The sequence below is a fragment of the Calidris pugnax genome, unplaced genomic scaffold (genome assembly GCF_001431845.1).
Source record: "Calidris pugnax isolate Ruff unplaced genomic scaffold, ASM143184v1 scaffold1022, whole genome shotgun sequence".
NCBI classification, from domain to species: domain Eukaryota; kingdom Metazoa; phylum Chordata; class Aves; order Charadriiformes; family Scolopacidae; genus Calidris; species Calidris pugnax.
Genome location: NW_015091653.1, coordinates 61728 through 73174, shown reverse-complemented (window position 1 = coordinate 73174; position 11447 = coordinate 61728). Strand labels below are relative to the sequence as shown.

Genomic DNA, 11447 nt, shown 5'->3' with positions numbered 1-11447 from the left:
GGGCAGGCCGATGCCACTCTCCCAGTGGTTCCTCAGGGGGGGCTCTCTCTGGCCTTGAGGGGTCTCGGTGTCTTTCCCAAAGGGGAATGTCCCATGTCGGTGGGACAAACTCCTTTCCCAGGGAAGGGGCTTTTCCTGCTTTAGGAGAATGTGTTTGGGTCCCGGAGCACGGGGCTGTGGGGCTGCAGAGGAGCTCGCCTGCGGCCGGTGTTTGATGGCTGGGGGCTGTCTGTAGTGTGTTAGAGGTTCCCTTGGCTCCTGGCGAGGCCGAGAGGGTGCTGGCCTGGGTGAGCCGAAGCAGCTGTGTGAGCCCTGCACTGCTTAAGGGGCAGCCCTGGGGGGAGCCCGGCTGTGGGGCCTCTGGGGGCAGCTCAGGCAGTGGCCACGCTCCCCGAGTGCCCCTGTGAGCCCTGGGTTTGCAGGGACGGAGCTGGTGGGGCCGTGATGCCCCAGTCCCCCCGCCCCACGGCACAGAGGGAGGGTGCCCGGTGCAGGAACCCCCTTTGCTGAGGGTGCTTGCGGGAAGATCTCTGGGTTTCCTGCTTTCTGGCTGGCAAAGGGCCACGCTCTGCCCGCTGGACACCATCCCCTGCCTGCTGCCAGGAACCAGGGGGGCTGGTGTTCCCCAGGGAGAGACAGGGGGTGCTGGCCACCTGAGGGGCTGAGCTGGAGGCCGGTGGTGCATCCGGACAGCCTGGGCAGGAGCAAATTGCTTACCCAGACCCTGCGGGGTCCTGGAGGGGGGGTCTGGCTGGTCCCTGTGCGCTCCCCCCACTCACCTCCAGGCAATGCCTTTGGTGTCCCAGGGCTCTGCTGTACCTGCAGGAGCTGGCGGAGGAGCTGACGTCTGTGTACCAGCCCCCGGCCCCCACCCAGGAGGCCCAGGAGCCAGAGCTCGAGCGTATCCAGAAGAAGCGTCAGAGCCGGAGGAGGAAGGAGGAGGAAACGGATAGCGATGATCCGGCACGAGACGCTGACTTTGTGCCCTCCAAGGAGGTGCTGCTGCAGGCGGAGGAGGAGGAGGGGAGCGACGCGCCGCTCAGCGAAGCGTCAGAGCCAGAGCTGGAGTCTCTCAGAGGACATGGTGGGAAGACGTCATCTGCAGGGGTAAGGGCAGGGGCTCTGCCGTGGCCACTCCTTGCCTTTGGCCCCCCATGAGCAACACAAAGTGTCTGAGCTGTTGTGTGGTGTCCCCACCTCCGGCTCTTTGGGGCAGGCTCGGTCAGGGGTGGCGTGTCAGCGCCTGGCAGCCCTGAATCCAGGCGTGAACTCTGGGTTTAACAGCTCCAGGTGAGGGTGGATGGGGACGGGGTCCTGGAGACTGTCCTGGAGTTCATGGAAGTCCCCAGCACGGGACTTTGTGTCTCGCCCAGCGTGACGTGCCCTGTGTGAGTGCTGCTGCCGAGGCCCGAGCAGAGCTCTCTGCTGGTAGGCTGCATCGGTGCCGTTTGGGACAGGCACGTCCCCCCCATGGGAATGTTGGGGCAGGGGGGGGCAGCCCGGGCCGGGTGCTCCTCTCAGTCTGCTCTTGTCCCCAGAGATCCAAGCCCCAGTGCCGAGGCCTCGCTCCCAACGGCTTCCACAACTCCATCATGGCCCCGGTGGAGAAGTGCTCCAGCCTCACCTGCAACCTGTGAGTGGGGGCACGGGGCTGCTGGGGGGGAGTGTGGGGTGGGCTGCAGGGACCCTGGGTACCATCGCTGTCACAGGCGTGGGCAGGACGGAGAACGGGGGGGTTCTGCTGTTTGATGGAGCCCCATGGCTGCGGGAGGTATGGGGGGTGACAGATGGGGCCGGGCCAGGCGGGGGGTGAGGGCAGGGGCTGAGACCCTGCGCCGTGGGGCTGTCACTGAGATCCATCATCTCCACCACAGGCGGGATCAGAAGTACTCGCAGTGGGAGTTCCCCGACTGGATCCCTTTGGTGCACAACTGGACGTGTCTCTCGGAAAGGTACCGCGGGGGCGGCGCAGGGAGGGGGGCACGTGTGGGTCCGGGCTGCGCCATGGGGCAGCTCCCGGCAGCACCGGGCCAAGGGTGAGCTGGGGAGGGGAAAGGGGGTGACCCCAGCCATGGGGGGTGAGGGCATGGTCAGTGCTGTACCCCCCGTCCCTCTGGTGGGAACAGGCCCCAGCAGGAAGGATGGGGCTTGCTTGGCACGGGCTTTGGGGGTCTCAGTGGATTTGGCCATGGAGTCCTAGTAGCCCTCAGGGTGGCCGGCGGCAGGGCGTGCAGGCTGGGTGGGTGCTGGGGCACGGTCCTGTGCCAGGGAGCAATTGGGTGAGGAGTTGGGGTGAGGAGATGTCTTCTCAACTTCTTCTGTCCCCCCCAGTGAAGCTGCCCCATACCTGCCAGCAGAGGAGAAGTCTCCCTTCTTCTCCATCCAGCGGGAGGGCATCGAAGACGATGGTGTCTTGTACAGGGTGAACAGGTCCGTGAGGGATGGCCGGGGTGGTGGGTGTCGTGCCTGGGACAGGCAGTCGCCCCCGGGGCTGCTGTTCCAGCAGGTCTGGGGGCTGGGTGGGCACCCCAGGGCAGCAGGAGTGTCCTGGGGTCCCACCGTCCCCCCGTGCCCTTACCCACGTCCCCGCTGCAGGTTCAGCTCCCTGCAGCCCCATGAGGAGCGCCGGGACATGTCTTTCTTCGTGGGGGGCCCCGTGTGGGCCATGGAGTGGTGCCCGTCCCCGGAGGGCTCGGCGGCCACTCAGTACGTGGCCGTCTACTGCCACGGCAGCATGGAGGAGACGCACAGCGTGGCCGGGCTCCACGGGGGCCCCGCGCTCCTGCAGCTCTGGGGCCTGGGGACGCTGCAGCCGGAGCCGGGGTGAGTGCCCAGCGGGGGCTGCTGGGGATGGGGGGCTCCGTGCCTCTTGTCCTTCCGTGGGTGGTGAGGCTCATCCTCTGGTTCATCCCGGAGCTGCCTCCTGACCCCCACGGGGGCCGGGCTGGTGACCAGCTTGGCTACTGGTGTGCCCTGGCACCGGCTGCCGCGTCCCTGACGGCTCGGCCCTGCCTGCAGCCCCCCCGAGGCCGCCGGGCTGGCCTACGCCATCGCCACCGACCACGGCTGCGTCTGGGACATGAAGTTCTGCCCCAGCGGGGGCTGGGAGCTGCCCACCGCCCCCAGGAAGGTGGGTGCTGCCCGCGGGGACCCCTCTGCTCCCCCTACCCCCTCCACCCCGGGGTTCCTGAGTGCGTGTCATCGTCCCACCCCCCGGGCTGATCCCCCGCTGTCGTTCCGCAGCCCCCGCAGATGAGCCGGCTGGGCCTGCTGGCCGTGGCCTTCTCGGACGGGAAGGTGCTGCTGTACGCGCTGCCGCACCCCGCCGCCCTGCGCCGCGCCAAGGACACACAGGTAAAAGGTAGGAAGAGCCGCCGAGCAGCCCTGGGGACCCTGCTGTGCCGGGGGAGGGTGTGGGGCAGGGGAGGGGAGCGGGGCTGGTGTTTGGTGTGGGAGGGTGCCAAGGCGCTCCCGCCCCCGAGGTTCAGTATCGGGGGACGCTGCCACAGCCCCAGCTCCCTGCAGGGGAGCTACCTCAACTGGGCAGACTGGGAGGATGCTCTGGGCAGCGCTGCTGTGACCGGAGAGGGACCGCAGGGTGGGCTGCGGCCGCCATAGCACCTTCCCGAGCCTTCCCCCACCTCCTGGCTGCCCGGAGCGGGTCCTCTCCAGGCAGAGCCGCTCACTCCAGCCCGGCTCGAGCTGTCAGTCGTAGCAGAGACGTGGGGCTCCCAGCTCCGGGGTTAATGGGGCTTGTAATAGCCTCATCTGCCGGGCGCCGAGCGAGATTGATGACCTGTGCGTGCGGCTCGTGGCCGCTCAGCCGTGGCCGGCAGCCTGCGGGTCCGGGGCTGACAATGGGAAATGGGTTCTCTGCACCCCAGCCTGGCCGCCAGCCCCCCCCCGCCACATCGCTGCCTTTCCCGCCCCCGTCTCGGCGTTCCGGCTCCGGGTGGTTTGTGCTGGTGCCGCAGCCCCCACGTGGGGATCTTGCGGCAGGCGCGGGTCCGTCCCCCCCCTGCATCGCCTGGGTCCCGTCACGTTGCCTCAGCCCAGCTGCCTCCCAGTCAGTCTGGGGGTGCTGGGTGGCACCGCAGGATCGGTGCCAGGCTGCGGCTCAGCGTGGCCGTGCCGGCAGCTCCCAGCTCGGCGTGGCCGGGCCGGCTTTCCCTGGGGCTCCGGGGACCCCCACCCGGTGTTTCCGTGCCCTGGCTGTCGCGGAGGTGCTGGAGAAGATGCATGGCTCCTGCATATCTCGGCACCGCCTCCGCCTGCGGCTGCCACGCTCCAGACTGCGGACGTGCTTGTCTGGTGCTCGCTGTGCCCCGCGCTGGGGGGCAGGGGGGTCCCTCTGGCCCAAGAGGTGGGGAATGGGGGTCCCCGCAGTGTTGTAGGTTGCTGGTGGGGGACATTCTCTGCGGACACAGCTGATGTGTGGGGTCCTGTGGGCACGGGGGGTCTCTGCACTGTCTGCCCTCCCCACACGGCTGCTCCTGCCCTCCCTCTGGCATCCACAGTCTGGGCTGTCCCCTGTGGACCACCGTGTCCCCCTGAGTCCGCTGAGGGCATCGTCCATCCAGGCGGGCAGCTGGTGGTGGTGGGGTGCAGCCTTTCAGGGTGCTCCTGGAGGTCCTGCCGGTGCCTGCCCTTGGCTCTGCTGCCCCGTGGGCTCTGTTTGCTGCTGCTGGGTCTGCTCGGCTGCGGCGCGGACGCTGCTCCGGCCGGTGGCAGGATGGACGGGGAGCCCTGGGCCAGGGCGGTGGGGAGCACCGAGCCGGGCTCAGGGCTGCTGAGCAGCTCCCAACGCTGGGGGCTTCTAGGAGAGCTGTGCCCACCCTCACCCTCCTCTGCTCTCTTCTAGATGGGTCCCTCCACAAGCACATTATCTGCAAGGTCAGTGTCCTCTTCCGCCGCAGTCCCCGGTCGGGGCTGGCACCCAGTGACCTCCCGGCTGGTGCAGGTGGGAGCGCTGGGGAGGGGGCAGGACCCCCGCAGAGCTCGCCGGCCGTGGGGCGCTGGGGTGGTGGAGCAGAGCCCCCCGTTTCTCGGGACGTGGATGTCACCGGCCTGGGGCCGTGGCCGATGCCTGTCCCTCGTCCTGCAGGTGCAGTGTGTGGCCACGCTCCAGGTGGGCTCCATCCAGGCAGGGAGTGCCTCCGAGTGCGGGCAGTGCTTCAGCCTCTCCTGGATGCCCTCCAAGCCCCACCATCACCTCGCCGCCGGGTTTTATGACGGTGAGTCCCCGAGCGGGGACTGGCACACGGAGCGTTGTGCTCCCTCAGCCTGGGGCAGGGCACGGGGGGCTGAGGATGAGATGTGGGGGGCAGCAAGTGGCAAGACGCCGTGCAGGAACCTCCCTGCCCATCCCTGGGATGGGGGCATGGCTTATCACGGGCCGGCCACAGCCAAACTCATGTGCCCATGGGCTCTGGGAACTCTGGCTTAGCCCACATCTGTCTGACTTGCCCGGGTGCAGGTTTGTGTCTGGCTTCAGGCTGCCAGGACTGCTGTGCCCGAGCCATCCTGGCCCCCTCTGAGCCCCGGCCACGACTCCATCCCTGGCTCAGCCTCTGCTGCAGCCCCTGCCCGTCCCCAGCCCCGTGGGTCCCACGCTGGCCCTGGCACAGCCGTGGGGCAGCTCCTGAGGGGTGTGGGTCTCGTCCCCAGGCACGGTGGCTCTCTGGAACCTGCTCACCAAGTCCCTGCTGCAGTGTGTGCACCAGCCCGACGGCTCCCTCAAGCTCTACCCGTTCCGGTGCTTTCTCGCCCACGACCACGCCGTCCGGAGCATCGAGTGGTGCAAGGCCGATAGGTGAGGGGGGGCAGAGCTGGGCGGGGGGCTGCCGGGGAGAGCGGGGTGGCAGATCATCGCTCCTGCGGATCAGGCTCCTTTGCCAGGGTGGGCTTAAGAAGCACCAGGTGCTGATGTCCCTCTGAGGCACTGAAAAGCTTGGGGTGGGCTTTCTGGGGCGAGGCAGGGGCTTGAGCCATGGCCTGTGCTGTGGGACCAGGGCCACCCACCTGGTCCCTGCAACGGGGACGGGGCACAGCCCGGCGCGGTGGTCTCAGCGCTGCCTTTCTCCTGGTTCTCAGCAACTTCCTGGTCACGGCAGGGAGCGACCGTAAGATCAAGTTCTGGGACCTGCGGCGGCTCTACGAGCCCATCAACAGCATCAAGCGGTTCCTCAGCACCGAGGTGGCCTGGCTGCTGCCCTACAACGGCGTCACCGTGGCCCAGGACAACTGCTACGCCTCGTGAGTACCAGGAACCACCCTGCTCCTGGGGTCTGGTCCCACCTCCTGGGTGTCCCGGGGTCCCCTCTGGTCTGTCTCTCCCTGGCAGCGTCTGGCTGTGCCGTGTGGGGTGCTGGGGGGGCGGGGGGATGCTGTTCCCCAGCACAGGGAAGGACGAGGCCCTTGGGCAGTGCAAGAAGTCTGGGGTCTTGGCATGTTCTCAACTTCCAGGAGCTGCCATGTGATGTGACATGCCACCAGAGCGAGGAGAGCCTCCCCTTCCATCCCCCGGGGTCTCTGAGGGCGTGGGCTGCTGCCTGGCTCTTGTGGAGCTCCCTCCTCATCCCTTCCCTCTCCCTTGCAGTTACGGTCTCTGTGGGATCCACTACATCGACGCCGGGTACTTGGGCTTCAAAGCTTATTTCGTGGCCCCTCGCAAGGGCACCGTGTGGGTAAGAGGCTGCTGGGGGGCAGTTCCCTCCTGGGGGGCCGTGTTGGAGGGGTGGGTGCCTGCCCCAAACCCGGTGCCAGCTGGTGGGGGTGACACCGCCCGGCCGTGTGAGTCCTTGGCTCTCGGGGACACCCTCGGAGCAGGGTGGTGGGGACCCTACCAGGACCCCCCACCCCACAGCCCTCCATTCCCACAGAGCATCTCCGGCTCGGACTGGCTGAACACGGTGGCCGCAGGGGACATCACGGGCGAGCTGCTGGCTGCGGTGCTGCCCGACCTGGCCATCAACCCCCTCAACGTCAAGCGTTCCTCCGACCGCAGATTTGTAAGAGCCCATCGTGCTCTCCGGGGATCACACGGGGGTGGGCATGGTGGGAGCTGAGCTCCTGAGCTACTGGAATGGTGTCCTGAGGTGGCCATGGGTATCTGCTGCCCCACACACGCATGTATCATGTGTGTGTCATGTGTTGTGCCCGTGTCGTCCCCTTCCCCCCCGGGCAGGGGCTGTGTGGTGGGCGAGGGCGATGGCAGCAGCCTCAGCCCTGGGGTTGGGACCTTCAAGGTCAGGCTCAAGCATGGGGCAGTCCTGCCCCTCTGTCCCCTGCCCCAGACCCACCGTGCTGCGTGGCAGGGCAGGACCCCAGGGGTCCCAGCCCCACTTAGCCCCTGGTGGTCCCCACGGAGGAGCCCCTGGCCCTGCCCTGAGCCCCGTCTCGCCCACAGCCGGTCTACAAAGCCGACCTGCTGCCGGGGGACGGGGAGACGGCGCTGCCCAAGACCAGGCGCTACGGCGAGATGGTGACCAAGAGCTACATCCGATTCCGGGACACGGACCTGGTAGGAGGGTGGGCGGTGGGGCTGGGTGGTCCCGACCACAGGTGGGACCCATGGGAGCAGGGCCAGGGTCTGAGGGGGGGTTGTGGCAGTGTCGGGGTGCCTCTGTGCAGCCCCTCGCCTCTGGTGGAGCCCAGGCTGGCCTCTGCGGTACCGTCCCCGCAGCCTGGGCTGGGGTCCCCCAGGCAGGGACCCCCGTTTGCTTGCTCACAGCGCTGGGTGTCCTGGCTGTGGGACCGTCTGGGGTGCTCAGCCCTGGAAAGGAGCCTGGGGGGGGTCACAGCCTGCCTGGGTCCCCCTACCCGCTGTGCCAGGCTGTGTTTGGAGGGGTTGGCATGGGGCGAGTCAGGGTCCCAGCTGCTGGAGAGGCACTGGGGTGGTGGGCTGGGGTCTGCAGCCGCCCTGCCCAGGGGATCCGGCTCCTGCTGCCCTTCACCATGGCCCGTTGGTGATCTGTGTCCCCTGGCCAAGTGGCACCTGCCTCTGGTGCCATCCTGGTGCTGTCCTGGTGCCCCAGGGCCACAATGGGCACAGCTCATGGTGGTGCTGCCGCCCCACAGCGCAGCTTCAAGAACTTCCCCAGCCGGGAGCCCATGCGCAGGATGCATGCACAGGAGGCCAAGGGGGACCTGAGCCTCGACCGCCTGCAGCTGGAGTCCCTGCACAAGGTGAGGGGGCTGCCCGTGCCCACCCCCGGGGTGCTGCCACCTCAGCCCCCTCCCTTCCTCCCTCCTGACCCCCTTCTCTCCCCCCCCCAGGTGCGCTTCAGCCCCAACCTGGACTCGCACGGCTGGCTGGTGTCGGGCGGGCAGGCGGGCATCGTGCGGGCACACTGCCTGGCCGGGCTGGCCACCGCCGTCAGCCACCGGCTACTCCCCGAGCGCCGTGCCCGCTTCAGCTCCCTCTTCAGGGACCAGCCCGGCAGCCCCAGCCCCAACGGGAGCCCCCCGTCGCCCACCGAGTAGTGCAGGGGCACCCCTCGTGCTGCCGCCACATGTGCTTGCCCCCGGCAGGAGCTTGGGCCAGGCTGCACTGGCCGGGGATCGGGGGGGGCTCTGTGCCCCCTCTCGGTGCTTCTTGCCCCCTGGGCCCCCACTCTGCAGGAGGGATGGCTGCTCCTGGCTGTCACCTGGGATGCTGGGGACACTTGTCCTCGTGCTCTGGGTCCAGAAGGATCCTTTTGCGCTGTTTGGTATGAGCTGGTGCAGGGAGGGTGCTGGGACGCTGCGTGTCCCTGGGTTGAGCTGTGGGGTCTTGGGGCCTGTCGCCGGGGGGAGCATCCCCCGGGCCCCCCACATGTGTGGGGCTGTGCTTGTTCTCGCCTCCTGCCCCCCGTCGCCGGCTGAGCCCCCCACGGAGGGGATGGACGGGGCTGGCAGAGGTGCCAGGAGCTCTGAAGTCGCTCACATTGAGCCCGTGTTCGACTGTGCAGTAAACGTGGTTTGTTTTGTAAAGGCTGGTTGTGGTGCTGGGGGGTTGTGTCAGTGCCCCCCTCTGCCCATCACGGGGGGCTGGAGCCGTGTCCCCCCTCCCTGCGTCCCTCCTGGCTCCCTGCGCCGCCGCCGCTGCTGCTGCTGCTGCTCTCCAACACGTTTATTGGTGGCTGCGGGCTCTGCCGGGGCCCGCTGGATTCCTTGCACAAAGAGACAGACGGACGGACGGACGGACACTCCACGGGTGCGACAGACATGGACTCACAGCAGTGGGAACGGGTGGGGAGCGAGGCCAGGGTAGCCGGCAGTGGGGGCTATGGCTGCCCTGTCCCCCTGCGCCCCACGGGAGCAGCAGCAGCCCCCCGGGACCCCCAGCAGCCCGGGGAGCCCATGGCCATCGGGGTGGCAGGGCAGCCCGAGGGGGCCCAGGAGCGCTGGGGGCCAAGGCTGGGTCTGGGGTCCTTGCCCCCACCCCAGGATATCCCCTCCCTCCCCTGGGCCCTTTAGTGGCTCCCTCCTGTCCCCTCTCCTGTGGGGACAACAGGGCTCCTCTATGGGGGTCTGCACGGTGGGGCAGGGCCCCCTCCTCCTCTGGGGCTGGTCCCAGCAGCCAGGGGCTGTGGCCGGTCCCCTCCCAGGAGTGGGGGTTCCCCGGGGAACCCCTGTGCTGCGGGGGCCAGACTGTGTGTCCCCCCGGGACCCCGCACGCTCGGGGGCACCATCCCACCCCGGGGCTCCGCAGCAGCAGGGTGGGTGCAGCACAGGGTCAGGGGCCCAAAGGCTGCACCCCCTGCTCCCGGGGGGCTGGGGTCTCAGGCACGGGGGTCCTGGCAGTGGGGACAGGCTGCCGTCTCCTCCCGGTACCGCTCCACCTGCACCGTGCAGGAGGCAAAGCCGAATTTGGTCTGCAGCTGCCTGGTGGCTTCCCCCAGCACCGTCTCGGGATCAGCGCTGGCCTCTGGGGGTGGCAGGACGGCGCGGATCAGCCCTGGCCGCTGCGTGTCCCCCCCCGTGCATGCTGTGCACCCCCCTCCTCGCTGCGTGCCGTGCACGGGGCACTCACCGACGGCCACGTGCACCGACACGGCGTGGTGGCTCAGCGTCAGGGCCCAGAGGTGCAGGTCGTGGGTGCCCTTCACCCCGCTCACCCCCAGCAACACCTCCTTCACCGCCTCGAACGCGACGCCCCGCGGTGCCCCTGACAGCAACGCCCAGTCTCAGGGGGGGCCACCCTGGACCCCACCACGGTCAGGGCCTGTGGCGGGAGCAGCCGGAGGCGGGGGCTTCCCCAGGCTGGGACCAGGGGACAACTCAGGGGGACAAGGGAAGGACAGATGGGTGGTCTGGGTCGGGAGTGAGAAGGAGTGAGCTGCTGCATAGGAAAGGGGCTGTGGCAGCTGCAGCCCCCAGGAGCTCCTGAGCCTCCCCCAGCCCCCTGTGCCCATGGTCCCCCCCTCCTCGCCTGCTGCAAACCTTCCATGAGGACTCTGAAGACGTCCTTGAGGATGGTGAAGGTGGAGCCGAGGACGAAGACCGAGAAGAAGAGGGTGCTGATGGGGTCTGCGATCTTGCACTGGGGCTGCAGAGAGCGGGGGCCGTGTGGGGCTGGGGGCGGCAGAGCTGGGCACCATGGTGTGGGGGTGCCAGAGCCCCGTGCCCACCCGCAGCACCCTGCGTGGGGCTGAGGGAGTCGTTCCCCTGGGTGGCAGAGGGGGGTCCGGCCCCGGGCACCTTGAAGTAGATGATGGTGGCAGCCACGAGGACGCCGACGCTCTGCAGGAGGTCACCCACCACGTGGATGAAGGCGGCGCGGACGCTGGTGCTGCCGGGCAGGGGGGCACGGCCGGGCAGGCACCCCCCGCTGCCCTCCAGCTGCTCGTAGCCCCCTGGGCCGTGGCCGTGGCCAGCGGGGGACTGGTGCAGGATGTAGGCCATGCTGGGGAGAGCAGGGGGGGCTCAGCGCTGCGCTGGGCAGGGGCCTCGATGGTGCCCCTGGACCCGCATGCGGGCAAAGGGGGCACGGACAGGGCCAGGAGGTGTGGGGCAGGGTCTGAGCGTGGGGCAGGGCTGGAGGCACAGCAGGGACGGGGCAGCGGCAGCTCTGCAGGGAGGCGTGTGGGGCCAGGGCACACGTGGGGCTGAGAGAGGGGTTTGGGCTTGTGTCAGGGCTGGGCAAGGGGGCAGGCCTGTGGGGGTGCTGCTTGTGGGGTGCTGGGGATGTGGAGCTGGGGGATGCATGTACACGGGCTGGGAGTGTACGGGGGACAGGGAACAGGGGGACACAGAGCCTGGGGACACGGGAGCTGGGGATAGAGGGACAGAAGGTGACTTGGGGATCTTGGGGCACCAGGGGCACACGTGGGGCAGGGGCACAGGAGGCCAGGACTTGGGGTGGGGGGCAATGGGGGGCCAGGGGTCGCAGGCACACACAGCCCTGGGGGGGACGTACACCAGGTTGACGCCGACGGCGCCGGCGGAGGTGGCCAGCATGGCTT

At 68.9% G+C, this 11447-nt stretch overlaps 2 protein-coding genes across 2 annotated transcripts in view; one reads left to right on the top strand and one right to left on the bottom strand.

The window, feature by feature from the left end:
• Positions 1-8954, top strand: part of GTF3C2 (general transcription factor IIIC subunit 2) — a 9874-nt gene extending 920 nt beyond the window's left edge. The window contains exons 3-18 of the mRNA XM_014961926.1: positions 659-1107; positions 1539-1633; positions 1875-1952; positions 2332-2430; positions 2596-2823; positions 3019-3130; positions 3244-3361; positions 4862-4893; positions 5105-5234; positions 5668-5812; positions 6094-6255; positions 6599-6686; positions 6882-7010; positions 7409-7522; positions 8080-8187; positions 8278-8954. Of these exons, the coding sequence (XP_014817412.1) occupies positions 659-1107; positions 1539-1633; positions 1875-1952; positions 2332-2430; positions 2596-2823; positions 3019-3130; positions 3244-3361; positions 4862-4893; positions 5105-5234; positions 5668-5812; positions 6094-6255; positions 6599-6686; positions 6882-7010; positions 7409-7522; positions 8080-8187; positions 8278-8484 (2294 nt within the window). The 3' untranslated portion in view covers positions 8485-8954. The remainder of the gene's footprint in view (positions 1-658; positions 1108-1538; positions 1634-1874; positions 1953-2331; positions 2431-2595; positions 2824-3018; positions 3131-3243; positions 3362-4861; positions 4894-5104; positions 5235-5667; positions 5813-6093; positions 6256-6598; positions 6687-6881; positions 7011-7408; positions 7523-8079; positions 8188-8277) is intronic.
• Positions 8955-9101: 147 nt separating this feature from the next.
• Positions 9102-11442, bottom strand: SLC30A3 (solute carrier family 30 (zinc transporter), member 3). The gene is made up of 5 exons (XM_014961931.1): positions 11402-11442; positions 10684-10888; positions 10426-10531; positions 10016-10150; positions 9102-9910 (listed from the first exon to the last, which is right to left on the bottom strand). Exons 1-5 carry the CDS (start codon positions 11440-11442, stop codon positions 9765-9767), a joined length of 633 nt encoding a protein of 210 aa, XP_014817417.1. The 3' UTR covers positions 9102-9764.
• Positions 11443-11447: the final 5 nt, after the last annotated feature.